This window comes from Paramormyrops kingsleyae, chromosome 3 (assembly GCF_048594095.1).
Source record: "Paramormyrops kingsleyae isolate MSU_618 chromosome 3, PKINGS_0.4, whole genome shotgun sequence".
In the NCBI taxonomy this organism is placed as follows: Eukaryota; Metazoa; Chordata; class Actinopteri; order Osteoglossiformes; family Mormyridae; genus Paramormyrops; species Paramormyrops kingsleyae.
The window spans coordinates 36,804,177-36,826,715 of NC_132799.1; the positions used below are offsets into that span (position 1 = coordinate 36,804,177).

At 51.1% G+C, this 22,539-nt stretch overlaps 1 protein-coding gene across 1 annotated transcript in view; it reads right to left on the reverse strand.

The window, feature by feature from the left end:
* Positions 1–22,539, reverse strand: part of celf2 (cugbp, Elav-like family member 2) — a 110,043-nt gene that overhangs the window by 82,589 nt on the left and 4,915 nt on the right. Inside the window, exon 2 of the mRNA XM_023802015.2 lies at positions 3,408–3,443. Within this exon, the coding sequence (XP_023657783.1) occupies positions 3,408–3,443 (36 nt within the window). The remainder of the gene's footprint in view (positions 1–3,407; positions 3,444–22,539) is intronic.

A 22,539-nucleotide genomic window follows, 5' to 3' on the forward strand; every position in this document is an offset into this window, starting at 1 on the left:
AGAGCTCGAGATACATCTGTGGAATGGCGCCCCCTTGCTGTACCATGTGATCCATGCAGCAGGCGACAGGATGTCAGGGTACTGATCCGATGACTAATTCTCCTTCCTTAAACCTTGACTCTTCATGACGCAGCCTGTGTCTGGACCCAGTTCCAGACACTCTTCCCCTGGGAGCCCCACAAGGGAGGCCTCGGCAGTAACTCCGGGAGACAAGATGGGAGGACATTTCGTAATGAAAAGCAAGTCTGGACGAGACAGGAGCATGATACAGGAGATGGGAGAACAAGATGAGACCAGACAAGGAGGCGAGAGGAGGAGGCAGGGAGGCTGCTCAGGAGGTGTCGCCTGTTCCAGATGCATGGTCCCACCCCATTGCCAGGAGAGCCAATCACAGGAGTGGCTCTGTGTATTGGGGCATAATCGTCAGCTGGTGGGGGTGACTGATGTGCATTCAGATGAAGCTCCTGGCAAGACAGCAGTCTAGGGGCCACCTGGGGCCACCTGGGGCCCCGCTCCAATTACGGGCCAATGCCGCTCGTGAATGTTGTATGAAGCTGGTCCCATATCCTCCAGCGTCGTGGAGAGGGACAGCCTAGCAGGAGGAGGGTAGAGCAAAGACTGAATGGGAGCCAGACTCTGTGCTGATGGGGAACAAAGACCACCATTTCCCTCATGCTTTGGAGAAAAGCTGAAACGCACCGCTTTTCTTTTGCCCGTCGTCCCGTCACTTGAAAAAGAAATGAAATGCAATCTTCCGAAATCCACTGCTCTACCAGCAGTGGATGTTTACAAATAAGGGGAGGCAGCGGCGACATCACTTCCTGTCTCATCAGTTAGCCAGTAGGATCACAGGAAACTCCATGGCTGTTGCTCACTGTTAGCTTCCTGGATATCAGGGCTCTTCTGGAACAAGAGTTTAACTGATGGTGAGAATTATGGGATGCTCCTGAATCAAAAGTAGATAAAAGTAGACAATCATTAAAAAGCACTGGTTTTCCCAGAAGACCCAAAAAAAACTAAGCCTTTCGATCACAAAAGTCTCTGGCAAGGAAAGGCTGAAGCTCAAGTACACCCCCTTCAGGAGAAGCCTGCACAGAACAAGACCCTTATCCCAGGGCACCAGGGTACTGAGAGTTCAGTATGAGATCCTCACAGCGACTTGACCATAATCATAAATCCTCAGTCTCCCAGCAGGAGCGGAGGTGGGCGGAGCCTGAGTAAGCGCTCACGGCAGGATGCCCGCATTCTCGCCCACATAGGGGGCCCCGGTGTGGACGGTTGGGGGGCGACGCGCAATCAACGACGAGAGGAGCTTAGCGTCGCCACGGCTGGCGGGCGGACGAGTGGGCGGCCCGGTCCCCATGACATCAAAAGTGCTGTCGGATCGTGTGTCCACACAAGCGAGGCCCAGACAGGCCCAACCCACAGGTGGTGAGTAACCGGCGTGTGACATAGCCCCCCCTGCTGGCCAGTGACGACGTCTCGGCAGCTTTGACGTTAACGTCTCGCCTACTATTCAGAGTGCGTTGGAGGGAAGGAACGTGCCCAGGCGAGGTTCATTCCAGAAGCAAATCCACGAGTTTCCCGATCTTGCATTTACATTGATTTTATTTAGCAGACCCTTTTGTCCAAATTGACAAAGTGCCACAAACAGGATATTACAAACACCTACTGTCTCATTCTAGAATTTTTCCGCCAAATGGCAGACCATCGCCCTTTCCGCTTATGCCCATGTTTGGCTCAAGGGGCATTTTGGAGGTTTGGACCTCACTTCAGGGGCGGGAACAGATCAATCAGCTCTCTGAGCAAATGCCAGTCAGTAAAAGCGTAATAAAAGGTGTCAGCTGGAGGAGCTCCAGCAGTTACAAACGCCGTCCCCACAAAGTGACACTGCTTTGATAATATGAGCACTAGTCTCTGTGAGAACATCATTGCCATGGAAAGAAGCAATTAGTCAACCCCCCACTCAAGTCTTCCATCTCTGTCTCTGTCCCTTGGACCCACATCCAGCTCTCCTGTGTCACTTTCAGTTGATGGATTTGCTGAGATCAAACCGTTCAGGATTTTCTGGGAAGGTAAACACCCGGCCCTCCATGCTCACAGATTATCGCCGCCACAGTGCAGGTTTGCTGACTTGCGGGGAGCGAAACCTTTCTTATAGAAGTATTGAAGCAAAATAGAAGCAGTGGAGCCTACTACTCTAATACACAGTGGATGAGAAAGGCTGGAACTGGTTTACAGGTTTTGCAATGAGTCCTCCAGTCCACTAGAGGGCAGCTTTGTATTTAATCAGCACCTGAGAAGGAATCTGCTACCTTAAATGGGCATTTGGGAATTGTTTAAGGACACAAAAAATGAACTGTGTTGAGTCTTGTTCATTGCTTCATGTACTTAGCACTTCCTAAGGAGACATCTCTCTCTCGCTACAGCCGCTGACCTTGCCCACTGCCTGCCCCTCTGGTCCCTTACTTCCTATTCCTGCAGTAGTGCTTTCTGTCGTCTCCTCCAGCTCCATCCTGCGCTTGCTTGACCTTACTACCGGTTCCTTGTCCTGCCCCTCAGACCTTTCCGGACCATTATGAAGTGCTGGGGGTACTGAAGCACCCCGGGCTTACTTACTCAAGGGTGCCCCCCTCCTTAAATGACTCAAATGACTTTTAGACAACCACCATCAATGAGGCTTTTTCTCCACAAAGGCTCACTGTGGGAGTGGGCTCTAAAAGCAGCTCACAATTGAAGCACCGCACTGAACAGCCTCAGAAAATGCGGTCCTCACATGGCGGTCAGCAGTTCACAAATGGACAGTTGGCTATTAAGGGTAAACAGCCGTGATTGATCCCTCTGCGTGTGTAATAGGACTAAACAGAGCCTCAGTGTGAATAGCAGCTCTGGACGAAAGCTAACGCACAATCCATTCTCCAATCAATAGCTTTTTCTCTGATCAGTCTTTTCCTGTAACAATGCACTCTGCACCAATGAGGATCAAGCCTCTTAGCTATAGCGATACGTGACGTAATGTATTCACATGATGCTTACATGCATCACGCAGGCAGTGCACGTACACACACCCCATACAGACTCACAGTCCTCAGCAGCTCCACTGGCCCATGAATAAAACACTGCTCTCGACTGACGTCATCATGCTCCGGGGTGAGTAATGGCTAACAGAGATTGGCCAGCAGGGTCTGTATGTGAGGCGATACCTTTCCGGGTCCCAGTACAGTTGTTTAACCCAATGGACCACACGGTACCCACAGTGCCTTGTGAAATCCTGTAGCCGAGCAGCTATGGGCCAGAGCGAGCCACAGCAGGTGGCAGGCATATGAGAAAGGGCTTCCAGGCACAGACATGGTGAGGCTCACATCCCGGGGGCAGGTCTGGGGGAGAGGCGGCTGGAGCAGGCTTACCTCTGTAGGCTTCCGGTGAGCTCACTGGTGTCCTGCCTAAGGGGGAGAGAGAGAATGGTGACAGTCAGAAATACGACTAAACAAAAGGTGGGAACTGTCAAGATACCTCAGCACCTCAGGTACCAATGAGCCCTTCCAGAATCCCTTTCATACGTTTTCTTGGTGAAGGTGAGCGCTTAGAGTGCCACCCTTTTGGAGAGCTCCCCTATGCCCTCGTCCCTAACTACACACCTCCCCCACGCCCAAACGTCGCAATGTGGATCCCAGGACAAACGCTGTCGACGGCGGGTGAGATAGAGTGGTATTTCACCAAAGGCAGATCAGTGTAAGAGGAATTAAATCAGAACAGAGCTATGGAGTGATGTATGGAAGGTGCCGGAAGGTTCCACAACACTTTGTCGTGTAAACATTAACTGGTTTGAGGGACAAGCGGGATGTTGGCGTGCCCACTTGCAGAAGTGAAGCAGTCAGAACGGTAGAGAGTGGCTTTTAGAAAGCTGAAGCATTTTGTTTACGGAACCTAAGAACTGTAGAGATCAAAAAAGAGGGGTAGTATCCCCAAAGCAACATCCTGCTATGACGTACACACACACACACACACACACACACACACACACACACACACACGCCTTTGTGGGAACCGTCCAGGGAAAATCCCTAATCCCAACAATGACACCCGTAACCACTACACAACCCTAACCCTAACCTTAACCATAAGTAACCAAACAAAGTACAAGACTTTTGGCATTTTACGTTTTTTATTGCATTCACAAAGGTCAGGTCATCCAACAGGCAACCTGAAAAATGTCCCCAAAAGTAAAGAAGTTTCAGGACGTTTTGGTCCCCAAATGTGATCTAAGCAAACCTACATACACATAAAAATTTACCCTGAAGCGTGAAAAAACAAAAGCGTCAGTAACAAATGCAACCAATAAGCAGAGCCCCCCCTCGCAGAAATACGCGAAATGGCAGGGGGCCCCCTGCTGGAGGCCTTGTGATGTGAGGGCAGCCGCTGCCACATGACAGCGGCTCAGACAGAAGCGGGTTCTGAGAAGCCACTGCATTATCCGCAGCCGGCTGCCGGGGAGCGCAGGACAAACGGAGCATTCATAACAAAACGAGTCGATGCAGCAGCTCCGAGGGCCTCTGGCACCCCTCCAGGGCCCCGGCAGCACCGAAAAGCAGCTCCAGACTGGGGGCAGGTCGCCGGCACACTGAGGGGGGGGGACACACAACAGCGCTTGGGTCTCTCTATCATTCATAGGCTTCTCTGTCAAGGACCAGCAACGAGCAGGGACTTTTGAAGCCTGGTGATTTTGAGACACGACAGCCCTTCTGACGCCCCACTGTGAGAGCGGCTCTGTGCCGTCTAAGCCCTCCTAGCCATCACAAGTTATATCACCAAAGCAAAGGCCGTTTGGGGCTGCGTTACTGAGCACGTGGATTGTGGCTCATGCTCAGCTGACAAGGCCTGTAGCTCCCCAACTAAGACCTGCTTAATCAATCCCAGATCTTAAACAGTCACAACTAAGCCAAAAGGTCTGTGTGTGTTTGTGTGTGTAATATATATTTAAAATCAATTATTGGGGCTATTAGCAATTCAATGAGGCATTCCGGAGCAGTCGGTCAGATCCGATCATTTTCACTACTCAAAAATCCCATATTTGGACAGGGACTCCTCAGAACCATGGGCTCCAAAGCGGCATGCAAATGCTACAGTTCTGACCCAGAATCTGAGGATATTCCAGCGAGGATCATCAGGGGCCGTGTGTCAGGGAGTATGAAGGCTACGTTTAAATGGGCAGTGCTCTTCCTCTCTTTCTGTTTGCACGTACCCCCATTTCAATCCCTCAAGCTTTATTGGCAAGTCAAACAATTTGCATTGCCAAAGCACATTAATAAACATTACACTATATAAAAAAAGAACACAATATACCTAATGTTTGATGGAAAAACAGGAAAATGGTAAAGAACAGATGACCCAACGCAGAATATACTCCCCTCTGTCTTTGACGGACACACACAGTGTGTCTCTCTCATCACACACACACACACACACACACACACACACACTTCCCTCTGCTCCTTCCCCCTCTTGCTCCCTGTTCTCCAGCAGCCAGGTGGCCCATTACAGCCCGGGCTTTGCACCCCGTCTGCTGTGTGACCCGCCAGAATGCTAACGGTTCCAGTCTCGGCCAGATGGAGCAGATATTCAGCTCCCAAATCGATCACGATCATGCTGGAGAAGATTCTTCAGCAGCCCTGCACTCATCTCCTCATGGAGTCGACCCAGCCAATGGCAGAGGGCCAGGAGTCTGCCCTGGGGGTTTTTGGGTTCATGTCCCAAACCGCTTGGCGTTGCAGAATGCACCAGAGCTGATCTGGACATGTCACGTAGAAGGAGAAAAAAAAAAAAATTGTTGAAATGGCTGCCCACTCCATCATCCATCCATTCTGGGGGAGACATGTTGAGGGGGATTATGGGAAAACCATATTTTTGCTTCTCAAACGTATTTAAATTACGCAGGCAAATGTCAGGACGTCGGGAGAGAAGACACTGTCACTGTTACACCGCGATCTACTGATTTACATCAATCTCACTGTCGGAGACTGCCATGTTTAAAGCAGGGAGTCATGCAATGGGGAATGAGGCGGATGTTATTCACACTGAAGGAAAAGAGGGAAGAGGGAGGGAGGGAAAGGAGGGATGAGTAAGATGGGGCAGAGAGGGGAAGCTGAGACAGAGCGAAAGAGAGGAAAGGAGGAGCGAAAGGAGAGATGCGAAACAGGGCAGAGGGAGGGGGAGCTGAAAGAGTGAAGAAAAAGAAAGAGGGAAGGAAAGGAGGGATGAGTAAGATGGGGCAGAGAGGGGAAGCTGAGACAGAGCGAAAGAGAGGAAAGGAGGAGGGAAAGGAGAGATGCGAAACAGGGCAGAGGGAGGGAGAGCTGAAAGAGTGAAGGAAAAGAAAGGAGGGTTGAGGAGGGGGGATGAGTGGCTCAGCGGGCTGTGTGTCTCTGTGCCCGTGATCAGAAGATCGCCGGTTTGAGTCCTGGCCTCAGCAGAACAGTCTGTGGGCCCTTGAGCAAGGCCACTGAACCCCAATCACAGGGGCACTGCACACTGGCTGACCCTGCACACTGGCTGACCCTGCACACTGGCTGACCCTGCACACTGACACCCAAGCTATGGAGAGCAAGATGGGACAGGTAAAAAGAAAAATTCCAATTCACCAATACTCATACTTGTGCAAATGACAAATAAAGGATTTATCATTTTAGGAGTGATGAGTGAGACTAGGCAGAGAGAGACACGGACACAGCGTTTGTGAGCTCGTCCACCTACACTTTCGCACGTGTGAGCTGCGCCACCCTCTCACCGGCGCTGCTTGCACAGACAAATGCAGCAATCCTTTCATCTGCGTCTATCACTCCCTCTGAGACGTGGCCAATGGGGCTGATTTCTGATATTGTTAGACTGTACTGCTACCAACAGCCATTTCACAGCCCTGACAAGCGGGGGCACTAACACTGCGAGCAGGGGGGCTAATGTGCAACTCAGACACATTAGACTTAATGGGAGTGTGGGAGTCAATTGGGGTCATTGGTAGGTCCGTGCCCTTGTCTGTCAAAGGACCGGCCCCGCCCCCTTTACATCATCCAGACCTAGTCAGTAGTAGGAGTGTGAGTGCGTGTGTGCCCCCCCCCCGCTGAAATGAGCAGACAATGAGGCGGAGATCTGCTGCTGATCCCCGCTTACTACCAGTGCCCCCAGGAAGCCCATTAGCCTTGGGGGGGGGAGGGCAGGGACGACTGGAGCAGGTGCAGACTTATCACACCCCAAGCCAAGGCGCAGAAGGTTATTTTCTGAGCGACCCCCCCCCCCCCCCTTCCTCATAGGCAAGAAAACAAACAATCGGGCAGTTAAATAGGTCATTGAATACTTGCAAACTCGGGCCTTTTTGTCCGTCACTGGATTTCATCGCCTTAAACACCTATAACCTTACACTGTTCTTTGGTGGGTACATCTCAAAAAGGAACCCCCCCCCCCCAAAGCTCCTCATTCCATGCCCCCTAAGCCTTCTCTCCCACCCCCTTTCTTCCTACATGACAGCTCACCGTCACCAATTTATGCACTTTCTAAGGGCACTTTTCTACCCGTTTTCAAGATGCCGTTTGTATTGTGTTTCAGAGGCAAGCTACTTGCATTATCAATCGACAAAGAAAGCGTTTCGCACCCCAAAGTACCAAAAAAGTACCCCAGCTGGTTCGGCACATTTGGTACTGGTACTCGACCAGAAGTCAATAGGAAAGGGAAACTACCAGAAGGACCATATGAATAGTAGGGTACTTGGTGTGGCGGAAAAGCACCCTAAGCATCCTTCTGGGTGCCACTAAGGAACTCGGCCCTTGTTAAAGCTCTTATTAGTGCTGGTGAACATGCTTCCCAAACAGATGTCACACAGGAAATGACAAGTCGCCACTTCCTGTTCATTTCCTGCTTACTATACATTCACCTGCTTACCGTGGCTGGTGTAAACCTGATGCAAAGCGGGTTGGGGGGGCCTGGGCTTGATGTGGGCGCTCTGATCACATATCCTATATGGCTAAACCTCTGGCAAAGCGGTGTGTGTGTGGGGAGGGGGAGGGGGATCTGCCTCAGGACTGAGACACTCCCATTCAGCAGTGTGGGGGGGCACGTGTCCTAAAAAAGGACTGGAGACCTCATTAGATGCAAGTGCAGCTCTGCAGCAAGGCCTCATTAGTGGGGGGTTCAGCTCTGGGAAGACACAGCTGGCGAGTGACAGAACGCACCACAACTCCGTAAGATAATGCGCACTTTTCCCCACACGTCCTGGTGCGAGAGTGCCTGTCACAATCTTCTTCTGGACCTCCAGTTCAGCAGCCCCTGTTTCAGGGTCTCTGGCCGCTAGCGAAACTCCTATAGGCCAGGACGGGTGAAAACGAGGCGCTGGTGGGGGGGGGGGGGGGCATCCGTAACGTGCTGTCGTTTTTTTCATCACCACAAATTAGAGACTCAGACCATTTCGTTCAGCCATTGTGATTTTAGCTCACTGGCATGGACACAGCTGATTGGCTAGATAAGGATCTGATCCTGATTATAGGTGGGAGGGGCCAGGAAAGGTGGGCGTGGCCGGATGGAAACAGAGTGCACCATGGTTAGCATTGCTCACAGTATGTATGTCCAGACCATCTTTCACACTCTGCAGTAACATGCTCACCAAGCCCCGGTGGGTCACATGCGTGTAATTACGTGCAATTACACTGCGGCATAATGAGCAGCACTCTTGTTTGAGCGTAAATGGAGCCACATGCGCAATCTGACCCCCTCACGGCAAACCGAGGAAAGCAACCAGAGGCAGACGGGGCGTCTCTGTGATATTCCGTTTGCCCTCCTCCGATCTCACAGTTATTACGCGAAGGCCAAAAGACAGGGGCTTCATTTTGAACTTTGTCAAAATTAAGATACTCTGATAAGATAAAAAATATCAGGTGAATTAGACAGTATGTCTCAGCCCAAGAAACGTCAATAACAGTGATATTTACCTTTACACTACGAGAGAAAATAAGGAGAAAATAAATTGATATGTAAATGTCAGGCAATGATCAAATAACTCATTCCTGAACATTGTGTGAAATTATTGGAAGGTAATTCCTTTCATTTAAGTTTCTGGAAGCCGGGGCCGGGAACGGGTGCTCCGTCCTGTCAAAACTGAGTAGCAGGACCAGAAAGACCGGCGCGCTGCTTACCAGTTGACGAAACAGCTGGCTGATTTTAAAATGATAATAATAAAATAAAAGATTTCAAGACTCATAAAGCCATTTTTGCAGAATAACAAGTGACCTGAATCTGTCATTGCTGAATTGTATTATATTGCACACACCATTATCAATATTGCACTTTATTGGTGGGTATCTATACATCCTTCCCAGATGCACCACCTACTTATTGTATTTTTATTGTTTCACTCCCCGTATTGTACTGGCTTCTGTCCTGCATTGTCATGTCTTTCAGTATCCTGCTGTTTTGTCCCTAATTGCTCAGCGTTCCATCCTATTATGCCCCTATGCACCTGTCTCGCATCCTGCAATTGTGGCATGAGATTTTCACTCCCAACACGCGACAAAACTTGAAACCTGAAAATTGATGATGAAAAGGCCTGACGTCACCGAGAAATGTGCAGCTTTGGAGTCAAAGGGATATTGGGTCTCCGTCGGTTGCGGTGATATGACATCACTGCTGCGGTGACTCGCGTCAGCCTTGATACACCGTGACACGCAGAACCCTCAAACGAACGTCATCAGCATATCCGAACGGGAAGCCTTAGGTCTCCGTGGACAGAGGATTGTTGGTCACCTGACCTGGTGTTTTTTGTGCAAACCCAAAAAGTCACAGAATCATTTATAGATTAGCGATGTTGCCAGCTTCTATTACAGAGCTCAGGGCAGTGATGGTGCACATACAGTTTCTTTAAATCACTGGGAAGTACATTACTAAATCAATGACAATTAGGGCAGTGTGGTGGGGGGGGGGGGGGGGGAGCAAGCAGCATAGGTCTCTTTTCGTCTTTTAATGGCTCGAACCTGCAGGGTGAGGAAGCCCTTACATCTGCCTGTGGTTTGAATGTAACAGAAAGAAACACTGAACACAGAAACACTGAAGTCTAAATGTTCAAGGGTGGTGGGGGGGGGGGGGGGGGGGGGTGAGAATCCAACTAAAGAGGAAGAACAAAAGGCAACTGGCATCATGGGAATTCTAAAGGCAGATGGGATAATAAAAAAATGATTCATCTGTCTACAAACGCAATGTAATTGGATGCGAGCAAGGTAAAGGGGGAGGATTCCAGCAATCTAACTGGACGAAAGTAAGGAAAGGGGCAAATTCAAGCAATATAATTGGATGAAAGAAAGGAAAGGGGGGGAATTCTGAAGCAATCAGAATACTGAGATATTATTAGATGACGCTCATTAGCATTTGGTGAGGGGGCAATCAGGCCTCACTTTGTGGGGGGGTAGGTGGGGCAGGTGCCCCATTGGCAGCGGGGGCCAAACGGCGGCATGAGTTCCAAAGCATCCGCACTACGATAATAGGAGAGCCAGAAGCCTGGAAGCCTTCACAGGCAGGAAGACAATCAGCAGCGAGAGCCTTCTGTTTAGTGAGCGCGATCGACTTTCATTTAATCCTAATGACAAATTGGCGAAATATATATATTTTTTCCCTCTTTTGTTTTATTGTAATAGGTAACAAGATTTTATTACTGCAGGGCATTGTAAAGTGGTTTGCCATGAAATACAGCAGGAAGATAATACAACAAAAGAGCGTATTGTACTGCTACCACGGAGATTAATTGTCAGAGGAGCCCCATTAACTGACCTAATTATCCTATTGACACCCAAAGGAATGAAGGCAGAACAGAACAGCTGTCTCCGTCGCCCCCTACAGGCAGGCAGGAAGCCTGATTTGTTTTAATTCAGGCAGCCACATCTCTTTTAGTGCTACATTTACATTTCATTGTGGTTATGGCCCTCGCCAGCTGGACCTTGAGCTGGTCCCCATCACCACCGCCAACACATCCGTGCACCAACGTCTGCCCGTGATGTCCTGTTAGGATACCTGCCTAATTGCCCTGTTCTTAAATATTTTAACTGCGAGACGTGGTCTTTCTCTCTCTCATTTCACGCCTTGTTGATTTCTAGATGTATCGCCTCTTTATGTCCCATAAAAAGCAGTCAGCTGTCACCATCCGCCGCCAGTCCCAGCGTTTTCTAATTGTCCATACTGAATAGTGTCTTTCACGTTCCACATAATACAATGTTCCTGATTCAATAAATCATAATAATCTCTGGAGGCGTACAGTGGGCCAGATTTGTGAAGGGCTGGTTTTTTTTTTTCTGAAGTCACGTGCTGAGAGGGGGAGCTGCTGTTCAGGGTTCAAAATGGTGGGGTATATGAAACACATCCTGGACCGGCAGCCCTGACCTGGCAAGCTCCCCCAGACGAGAGGAGTCTGTGGGGGGGGGGGGGGGGTATCTCTTTGCCTTTTGCTTATTTAAAGAATTACCACGCTTCCCCATGTAGGTACCGTGAGCTATTTATGACCCGAGAAGGGTCACAGAGCCACCCCACTGCTATGAGACTCTTAGGGATGGCTGAGTGACTCTCCTGGGGGAGAAGGGGGGCAATTATGACACTGTGGACGCAGGATGGTGAAACGCACACACAGAGGAGCGAAACAGCGAGAGTGACACAGAGGCCACAGCAAGTGTGAGAGCGCATGCACAGGAGGGCTCAAAAATGATGAAATCTGATAAACAAAAACTGAGTTAAAAAAACGGAATTATTTTTAAGCAGAAAGAGTTGTAAATAATGTTTATTTTAATTTGTATATTGTGGTTGTTCTGTTGCTGCGATGAATACCGTTCTGCAGTGCTGTGGACTCACGAGAATGGGTCATGGGAGTGAGTAGGAAAAGGTGGGCAGTGGATCCTCAGGGACAGAGAACCCCCCAGTGCAAAAACCCCCAACACCATAAACACATTAACGCTCAAATATGTCAGGTGGCTGCTACTTCGTGAGTTAACCCCCGCCCCCGTCACATGAGCGACAGCAGTAAGCCCTAATGGAATTATACCACAGTACCATGCAGCACCCAAACCCCCCCCCCCCATGCCGGAAAGGCTCACCTGGTGACAGGGGAGGACAGAATATACATTGCAATATATGCCGAATCCTCTGGAGGTAATAAGATCACACATCTGCCAGGATGACGAGATTTCATAAGAAACATCCCATTTTGGGAAAATTATATCGTGCCGGGGGATGGGGGGGGGGATGGGTGGGTGGGTGCAGCCCGTCTGTGAAACATCTGCGTCAGAGCTGAAGGGGAGGTGTGGTGGGCAATAAATATGGAGCAGGTCTGCCATCGTGTGATCATTTAGGGCCGGAAGTCCAGCAGCACCCCCCCAGGATGAAACGCGACTGTGCTCTCTGGGGGGGGGGGGTGGAATGTGATCCCGTTACACCTGCAGGTGGAAAGATCCAGCCCCATCCTCACCCCAACACCTCACCCCTTCATTTTACATGCCCGACGCTACCTACAAGTGACCCCCGACATCTGTCCCCCCCCCACTACTGTGCAGGAAGGTGGCGTCCCTCTCCCCCCGTCTGTCCTCATGGCACGGGGACGGACTGTGCGCGTCCCGGTGACAGAGATGCCCTGGCGATGTACCAATTTGTCTCCTAGGTAACGAATCGGTGGACTGCGCCGCACAAAGGGCCCGATTCTTCCTGTTGGTGATGAATTCCCAGAGAGGAGGAATGTGCTGAATGGGGCTGACAGTGTGGAGGAGTTCAGGGGGGAGAGGTTACATTACAGCGTCCGCTTGTATTTCGTGTCCATTCACACTGCCGTAATGGCCAACGCCGGGTGGGGGTGCCCAGAGCACAGGGGGTCATGTGTGAACGTGTGAGGGCGTTACAGCCCGTGGAACACACACTGTCAGCTTGCGGGCATGTGCGTTTCGAGGAGTGTGTGTGTGGTGGGGGGGGTACATGCATAGATTACACTGTGGGGACTAAATGCCCCGACAATGTGATATAAACCTGTTATTCTGACATTGTGGGGACCACCTTTTCAATCCCCACATGGGGAAACTCAGTTTTAAAAAAATCTGTGACTGCAATCAAAAAACAAAGACCATGGTTACTTATGGTTAAGGCTGGGTAGGGGTTAAGGTCGCCATGTTGAGTTTTGTCCATAGAAATGAATGGAGAGTCCCCACAAAGGTATACAACAAACCTCTGTGTGTGTGTGTGTGTGTGTGTGCTTCGGTTTCAATGCGTGTGTCTGTGCACGCCACACCTTCCTGGCTCGGGCACGTTCACTGGCAGGACAAGCAGGGGCTGGATTCAGGGCCCCACTAAGCAGCCGCGAGCGAAAGAAGACTAACGACACTCGTGCAAGAAAGAACGGCAGGCGGACGAGAAGACAAGAGGCTCTGTGCGAGCCGGAGCAGGGCCACGTGGGCGGCGGCTGCCAGAAAAGTCACTTCAGTCACAGCCTGGATCTCTCCCCTGGGACCCCCCCCGTCTTGTATCCCTCTCTGGTGGATTTGATGGAAAAATGCAGGCAGCCAATTAGGGAGCCGGCAGAGGAGTCTCAGGAGGAGACGGCTTGTGCTTTTAATCCACTCCTAATTGTTTTCTTCTTCACGTGCTTTGGGGCGGCGATGTGGGCAAAAAGTAAACAGCCAGAATAAAAAATAAACAAAAGGTTAATACGAAAGCGACTGAAAAACTAAAGTGATCCGACTTTGTGTGGCTGAGATCCAGGCGTGCCGACATCATTGACAGGCGCGGTTGGTCCCGGGAGAGCGGCCGGCCGGCCATATCCACGCCGGATCAAGTTTCCTGAGCTGCTTCCCTAAACTGAAGCCCCAGATAAGGGCATTTGCCCCGGCTGGAGATTCGATCGGGGAATCGGACCTTTTATTACCCATCATGCTCTGCTCTGGCCCTGGTCATGATCGATAGCTTCTGTTTGGAATAGAAAGCAAACATCCTTTTATATATATACAAATTACAGAAACCATCTGGGAAATACTGGCACCCTATCCAGAGTGTCCCCCTGCCCAGCGCCCTGTGATTCCTGGGGTAAGCGGCAGGCTCATGCCACATTCTTCAGGACACAGCAGACATGGAAAATGGATGGATGGATGGATGGAGAGATTATTTGTAAAATCCCAAAAAAAACCTTTCGACTTCACAGATGACCACCACAGAGGTAGATGACCCTCCCCTTTTCAAGAATAACAATCACCAGGACTGCCCCCACATAGATGTCAACCTCCCCCCCGCCCCCCCCCATCGGGCCCCGAGGTCCCCAGGACGAAAGTCAGCCCAAGTTAGGAAACAAACATTCTCATTAGGCTGCAACGAGGCAGCCAGCTCCCTCGCTGAGAGCCTCGCAAAGACAGAACAACAGTGATAATTATCTCAACTCACAGACAGATTTTTGGCAGTTTTTAAGGGAACATAACAGTTTAATTTTCCTTACCGATGCTTCCTGTGAACAGAAATTTATGTATGTAAGCAGACACTAAGTGTTTAAAGAAACTATTCTGTTATTTCTGGGGTCATTCGCTTGATGTCAAGTTTGAGTTGCGCGGGATAAAGAAGCTGAGACCTCCGATGGCAGAAAGAGTACTGAGGGGCAATAAAGTGACCTGGAGCGGAAAACTGCACAGCACCCACCCCCAAATGATCAAATTCACCACGGACACCTGGTAGTAATAGTAATGGAATATGGTTGGGGTGATGGCATGGGGGGAGGGGGTGCAGGAGAAACGGTGTCAGATCGACATAGTACCCCTTAAAACTTTCCAGAGTGGGCATTCATCTTTAGGAGGGGGGATGGGGGAGATGTTCTATTTTAAATAAATGATGGCAGAAGATGATGTGCTGGGAGACTACAGCTTAAGATCGTAAAATTAATTGGTGCGTCAACCTGGTCTTTTTTTAGGATGTAACCCAGATTTTGATAATTACTTGAACATTCTACTCACCCAGCAACCTGTCCACCCTCCCCGACCCGCAGGAGGAGCCGCTTGACGGCAGCTGGAAACGGCCACATTCCGGCATCCGCCCCAAACCGTAACGCCTAAACTCACCGGAAGGAGAGAGAAAGCCCCGAAAAGCCCGCTGTACCGGCCCCGAGGCCAACGCTGTACGCATTTCAGAGCCACACTGGGCAGCTTGCATGATTTTTCTTCCCTTACTGTACTCATTTCTGGTTTGAGAAAACCACTGTAGGAAACCAAAATCCCCCCCCCCCCCCCAAAAGAAAAATAAGGTGAAGACCACATGGAATCACAACCCCAGCCATCTTATGCCTGAGACGCAGTGGCAATTCTTATAATAATGACACTTTATTCACCATTACACAGGAATGCTGTATCAGTCACCTTCATGACTCACCTTCCCGTCCAATGAGGGTAAAGCTTGGGGTCGGGCCATTTATCTGGCACCCCTGAGGTTTTTCCAGGTTAAGGGCCTTACTTAAGGGCCCAACTGTGAAAGGATTACGCTGCCAGCCTTGGGATTCCAGCCAGAGACTTTTTGGATGGGGGCACAGTCCACAGAACCACACGCCGCCTCCAATCCAGCCAGAAGCAGCAGAATTAGACCAAGCTATTGGGGTGTCCAAGACCGAGTGTCCAAGCACACCTGTATGGTTTACTCCAGAAAAATAGGAGCACGCAAGAGCCACTGATGACATGTGGGGTCTATAACCCTCCAAAATTTCCCAATATTCAGAGTTGGCTTGTGACTCCACTATGCACCTGGAGGGTGTAGGTTCCAGGCCCAGACTATCCATCTGAAAAACTGGGCATTTTCCCCTGTGGGCCAACGGGAAAATTGTATCGTGTATACAGTTGTATTGTGGATATGTATGTCTGATGGTCTTATCTGGGCAAAAGTCCAGTGCTGATTTTGAATCCCAGTCCAGGACTGCTCCGAGGCCTTGACAAGCTGACCAGCGAGTCATGATGGTGGAGCCCTTTATGGTTGTAAACGTCACATTGCCTTTCCGTGAAACCTCAAAGACAGGACTGAACAATCTCATCGCGTCTGCTGAAAGCCAGACGACACGCACGACCGGAGAAAGACAGGAACAGAAGAGAGGACATGGGGCTGCCGCGGCTGCCCCCACCCCTGGACGGGACAACAGCGCCCTCCAGCCCTCAACTGGCACACAGGAAGTGGTCACGTACCCCTGGAAGACAACCGACGAAGCACTGACACCAAACTGCATATTTCCATTCCATTCACATTCACATGCATCTATACTCAACAGAGAAGATGGTAACAATGGGCATCACAGTTAACCCTGGACAGTCGATTCATTCTTGCCAAGGCAGCGATTTTGTGTGTATGTGTCTGTGTGTATGCATGCATGTGTACATGCATGTATCTGTGAGAAACTAACCAGTGCAGTCTCCGTGTCGCTGTGATTCCACACGTCTGTTTACCTTCATCCTTCCTCATCCAGCCTGATATATAAACTTTTCAGACAACTCCCCCATAATAATCCCCTTTTTTGCAGTTTCACTTTAAACTTGTCGCACAAGTGGGGGGGGGGGGGGGGTGGGGGGGGAGTGAATCCATGCTCGCCCTCTGTCGTTCACTGTGGCACGGCAGGAACAAAAAAATAAATAAATACCCAAATGTATAAATGAACATAAATTAATAAAACACAGAGTGAGATGAATTTCACTCCCTCACCCCCCCCCCCACAATAAGCCCGTAAATGTCAGCATCGCTGCATCCATGACGAATGATGTGCGACTCGGTAAAATTTACATACATATTAACAAGCGGCTTAAACTCTTCCCTCCCCTTTCTAAGCCCCCACTCTGCCTCCTCAGAGTGCAGCACGGTGGATCCTTCCAGAAGCAAGCCGTCCTCAGCTTCAGAGGAATGCCATCAGCCTCACCAAATCCCCGGTGGGGGGGGGGGGGGGGGGCTGCACACAAACCTTGCGATATGCCAAAAACGTCACATGACTGAGAAGTCATTGCTATGCTTGTTTGTTAATGTCATATATTCAGAATATTGACAATAAGCAGATTAGTAGAGAGCACAAAGGACAGGTTTAAACGTCCGGGACGTAAACGTCGTCAAAGCAGAGTAATTAGCAAGGTAACACGGCGGGATCACCCCACAAGGCACGCAAGCCGAGACACGTCACCTGCTGCTAGATCTGTGACGTCACCCCCCCCCAGCACACACTTCTGGGCATTTGGTGCGGCCTCCTTTTGGTGAGTCTCAGAACGACACAATTAACACGCAACTCCCACCACCACCCCCCCCCCCCTTAATTGCTGCATACTCCCTCCCCCTTTCGCATCATTAAGGGAGAGAACAGTGGACGTCTACATCCTAACACGAACCAAAGGACACTGCATAGACTGAAGAGCGCCGCCCTGTAGGACAAGGTGGGCACACATCAAAATGAAAAAGAGTGAAAGAGTTAAAAAACAGAAAAATTAATCATGCCTTTGTTTCTGAACACAAAGGCGGGGGTGGGGGGGGTCATGCAGTGAGGAGCACAGAAGCGTGTCGGTAACGGAGGGAGTAATATTACTGCCCCATTTAATAAAAGGCATCCCTTTGGGCCCGGGCCCAGCCCAGATACCCCACATGCTTAGTAATCTTTTAATTATTAATCCACACAATGCTCTGCTTGTACTGCCCTACTTCACTCTCCCATCATGCCTCACTGACTCTTCTGGTCGTACTTAACTGCAGTGAGGGGAGGGGGCTCTGGGTCTCTTCTCCGCCTCCGTATAAACCAGGTCACATGATCACCTACCGCTGTCACGTATGGATAGATACCATTATGTTCCTCCTCACACTCTATATGCTCTCGTTAGTATTGTTGTAGATTGTGAACAGCCACCCCCCCCCACCCACCCCCCCCCCCCAAAAAGCTTCAGGAAAAGCCTGGTAGACTGCATCCACCCAGGATGAGTGGGGGGGGGGGGGGGGTCACCTGCGCTTCACACATTACCTCATTTCAAAGGGCTAATTTCACATTTAAGATCAAATTAAACGGCTAATTTAAGCTGGCGCTGGCTGATTAATGCTACCTGTTAATCGCATTCAGACATCGTTTATATGTATTCGGAAGCTTTTTACAGATAGGAGACATTCCTGATTTATTCCCTGGGCTGAATTCCGGAGCTCCTATATAACATGCTATATTCTCACAATTCTAACAGCTATGGTATGTGTTAGGATCATGTATGCAGTTTTTTGTGCGTGTGGCTCTATGCATGTTTGGTGTTTTTTCAGTGCATGACATCAGTAATGATCACAGCAATGGAGCTTTGGAATGTCAGAAATGACACTTGTGTGACGGCCAGGGAGGGGGACACATGGTGACCACATGCACCGCAGTGTGTCAGTAGCGAGCAGGAGAGGGTGCAGAGCACTAGGGGCAGGTACGCCAGTGGAGAGCCGTCTGCCGCAACGCGGGAGTCTACCCGTGGTGGGTTAGCAATTAGCGGTTAGCGCAGCACTGGCGAGGAGCGTTTCAGCCATGGCGCCTCAGCGGCGAGCGTGGGTGGGGGCACGCGGCATGCCCCACGGAGGCGGCCGCCATCCACAGCCGGTGCTGGCCTCTAGGGCCCTTGAAGCGCTCCGCGCTCCCGGGGAAACCAGCAATCTCCGGCACTCGCGACGCGGACCCCGAAACGGCGGGTCAGCCAGGAGGACGGTTACGTAAAGCCATCCAGCCCGTGAGAGGCTGGATTAATGAGGACGAGGATCTGAAGTGAAGCTGGGGGGCCCCACCCCCACCCCCCAGTGACACTGCCATGGGGCCAATCACAGGGACACAACACTAATCCAACCTCACAAGCCTGCAGTCCGATCTACCGTTTGCAGGATCAAGCCAAACAGAGCAAGAAAAACTTCCCAACTAACTATTCTAACTATTCATTGATGGCTCTCAGAGTAAGATTAGTGAATTATTTAGGTGAGGACTCGCTGAGTACCTACTCACCATGTTTCCCTTGTCTAACGAAAACCAGAGGGACAGAGTACAATTTACAACAGAGGTATCCTGGCAACATCAGGACAAACGCTGCTATATTAACGCACTGGCTGGGTCTCAAGCCCTGAGCTGTCAGCGAGGGTGGGGTATGGGACTCACCCCCCCAGAGACACCCACATTATTCGATGCGCGTGTGAGCTGATGACGTACAAACAGCCCCTCCCCTGAGACTGACATAGACCCAGGATTTGTATGCAGATCACACACAAAGCACATACAGAAACACAAAGGCACACAAGAGTGTGATATGATGGATTGCTGGTAATCAGTGTCCGAGTGCACTGTGTTCCCCCCCCCCTGAGAGAGGATTAACCCTGTGATCCAGAGAACTCTCACTCATTCACACACATGCCGGGATGACCAGGAAGTCACATCGCCCTGAGCCCAATCACAGCGGAGCAGAGCGTGACCCACAGGTCGCAGTGCAAAGGCGAATCCCATGGGGGTGAAGAGGGTCAGGGGGCTGGAGGACACCTGAGGGATTAATGAGGTCACAGACCTTGAAAAACCAGACCCCAACCCCACCAAACGCCTGGGCCAGTTTAATGATAATGCAGCTGGTCAAAAGACCATTTAGCAATAAATACAGGCAAACCAACAGGCTTGTTAAATAACGAAAATGGCTTTTTGTTATAGGGGCAGTGTGGCGCTTAGTACTGTCACCTCTGGGGCCCGGGTTCGAGTTTCCCCCATGGCTCCGTGTGTGGAGTTTGCATGTTCCCCCCGTGTCGTCGTGGGGTTTCCTGCGGGTACTCCGGTATCCCCCCCACAGTCCCAAAACATGCCCAGGCTAATTGGAGTTACAGATTGCCCATAGGAGTGCATGTGTGTGTGGACGGTGTGTGAGTGTCGCCTGTGATGGGCTGGTGCCCCATCCTGGGTTATTCCCTGCAGGACAGGCTCTGAACCCCCCAGGACCCTAAACAGGATAAGCGGTTACAGAAAATGGATGGATAGATGCATTTTTTAAAGCATTTAACCACAATGTGGATGGACAATCAGGGAAACCTATCAGCTACATCTCACAATAGCCATTGTGACGCTCATACATTCACATCCATGCGGAACCAGGCCTCAGTAACTACAGCAACAGACAGTTTAAGTCAGAAGGGAGGGAATAAAGGTGAGAAACACCCCCCAACCCCCAACTAAAAAAATATACTGAGAGTGGGGGGGCAAAGACCTGTTTGATGGAAGTAAAACTCCCCGTGTTCCATCTCCCACCGAGGAAGAAAACCCCTCACCCTCAACGAGCATCAGTAACGGTGGAGCGGCAGCTGTGTTCCCCGGTGCCTCGTAGCTGCCACCCCGATCCCAGTCGCACTCCACTCCACGACGGGGGGGAGCGGGCCCCCTCCGCTTATTAAGCCGTCTCACACGGCGCTGAGTTCGCCTGTCATAGCTTACGTGCGGAGAAAAGGAATAGGGACATAAATTTTAACCACTTCCACACTCACTCTCTCCTGTGGGCCCAAGTCGCTTTGGGAGTGTGAACATTTATCTGCTTAATGAGTTTTTTTCTGTTCCTTTACAGGGCATGTTTGAGTAGGGGGTGGTGGTGTTTTGGGGGTGGGAAATGGTCTCATTTGACGTGAGCATCCCAGGAGACAGAAAACCATTCTTGTTAGAATATCATGGAGGGCATCCAGTCATCCTTCCCTCTTTCCTCCATCCTGTCCTCATCCTCCTTTCTCTCCTCCATATAGTCCCCATCAAGTCCTCATCGTCCCTCCTGTCTCTCCTCCATCTAGTTCTCATTCTCCATCCTGCCATCATCCTTCTTTCCTGTTCTCTTCACGCCGTCTCCCTCCTTTTGATCTCCAGTCCTCCTCCTTAGGTCCTCCATTCTGTCCTCATCCAGCCCTCACTGTTTTCACCACGAACCCCTCCCTCATCCTTCCATCCCCCACCCTATCTCGTTCCATCCCCTCTCACCCTGCCCTCATTCTATTCTCTCGTCCCCATTATTTTCTTCTCCATCCCGCCTTCACCCCTCCGTCCTCCATGGGGGGTCAGGGTGGGCTCAGGAACGTGGCAGGACACCAGTATGAGCCTGAGGTGCTCCAGCGACAGGGCCACGTCACGTTCGCTTGCAGCATTGTCCTCCAGGGGGCAGCATGACGAGACAGGGCGTGTTGCTGGGGCACGTAGCCGGCACACGGGGTCCTGGGGGGGCTCAGCCCCTCCCTGAAGATGAGGGGCTTGGGAAAAAAATGCACACACGCACACACACACACGCACGCACACAGGCAGAGCCACACACCAAACCGACAAACATTCTCAAAGATGTGCCGACGAATCACAGCAAAACCCTTATGGCCGATAACATCCCATAATAAGCAGGCCAGGCCGACGCCGCACGAGGACAGGACCGGTAGCATGCAGGAGACAGCTTCTTGGCCGCTGCCCACACGTTTCTCCGGATTAATCAGCTGCACTTATTACCAGCATCCTCGCTCTCGCTGGAAATCGAAGCCGCGGATGGAGAAGCGAATGTTTACTCTCCCTCTCGAAAGCGGAGAGCACAGTGTCCCTGTCACGCGTCACCAAATGAGGCTCCGCTTTTCCTCCCCCCTCCCCGCTTCCTGCGACCCCGCCCTCTCCCGTCCTTATTCCCAGAATCCGAACGCCGAGTCGAAGGTCGAGTGGAAATCTGGGTAATTTCACCTGGGCCGCTCTGCTTCTCCCCGACGGATCTTGTTTTTGAGGGACGGAGCACACCGGCACCGGCTGGATTTAATGGGGAGATGAGGCTGGCGATCCAAAAGCCAGTTAATGGGACTCTGCTGGTTTTACCTGAAATTCCCACTCATGTACGCGAGCTGTCTTTGCTACCTCGTAAACTACGGAGTGTGTTGGGTTTGGGATGAGGGGGGTGGTCACCATCTGACAATCCCCAGCTCATTAAAACCCTGCACTGAAATAAGACCCCAAAGAGCCTTGCTCAGTCCCCTCCCAAACCCAGCTGCACATCATTAAACAGACCCCACACTCTCCCTTTGGGGGGGGGGGGGGGGTGTATCCTCAGACTGTGTTCACGTAACGCCCCCCCCCCCGCCTTCCCCGGGGATCAGCACGGAACGGCATGTCGAAGCTTTCCCCCAAAACTATGACGTCAGCCTTCCTTTGTTCCCCGTCCAGCAACACTACACCCTTCTTGGGAAAGCGAGGCGCCCGGTGGGACGCAGCCCCTCCGGTCGCTCAGAGACCCCAGGAAACACGGCCACAGTGCAAGACCAAAACAGAGGGAAAGACAGACCGGACACCGCCATGTTCCTCCTCACAGGAAGGCAATGTTCTCCAGCAGCCTCATAAGCGCTATTTGTCTGTAATGATTTCCATTTGAAAGGTCTCCGGAATGTCTCACCCCCACCTGGAAGAAGTGGTGGTGGTGGTGCGGTGGGGGGGGGGCTCCGCCGGTGTCACTCAGAACAATGCCTGATTGGCAGTGGTGGCGAGACCCATAAGCTCGTCGCCGGGGGCGACGGCAACTG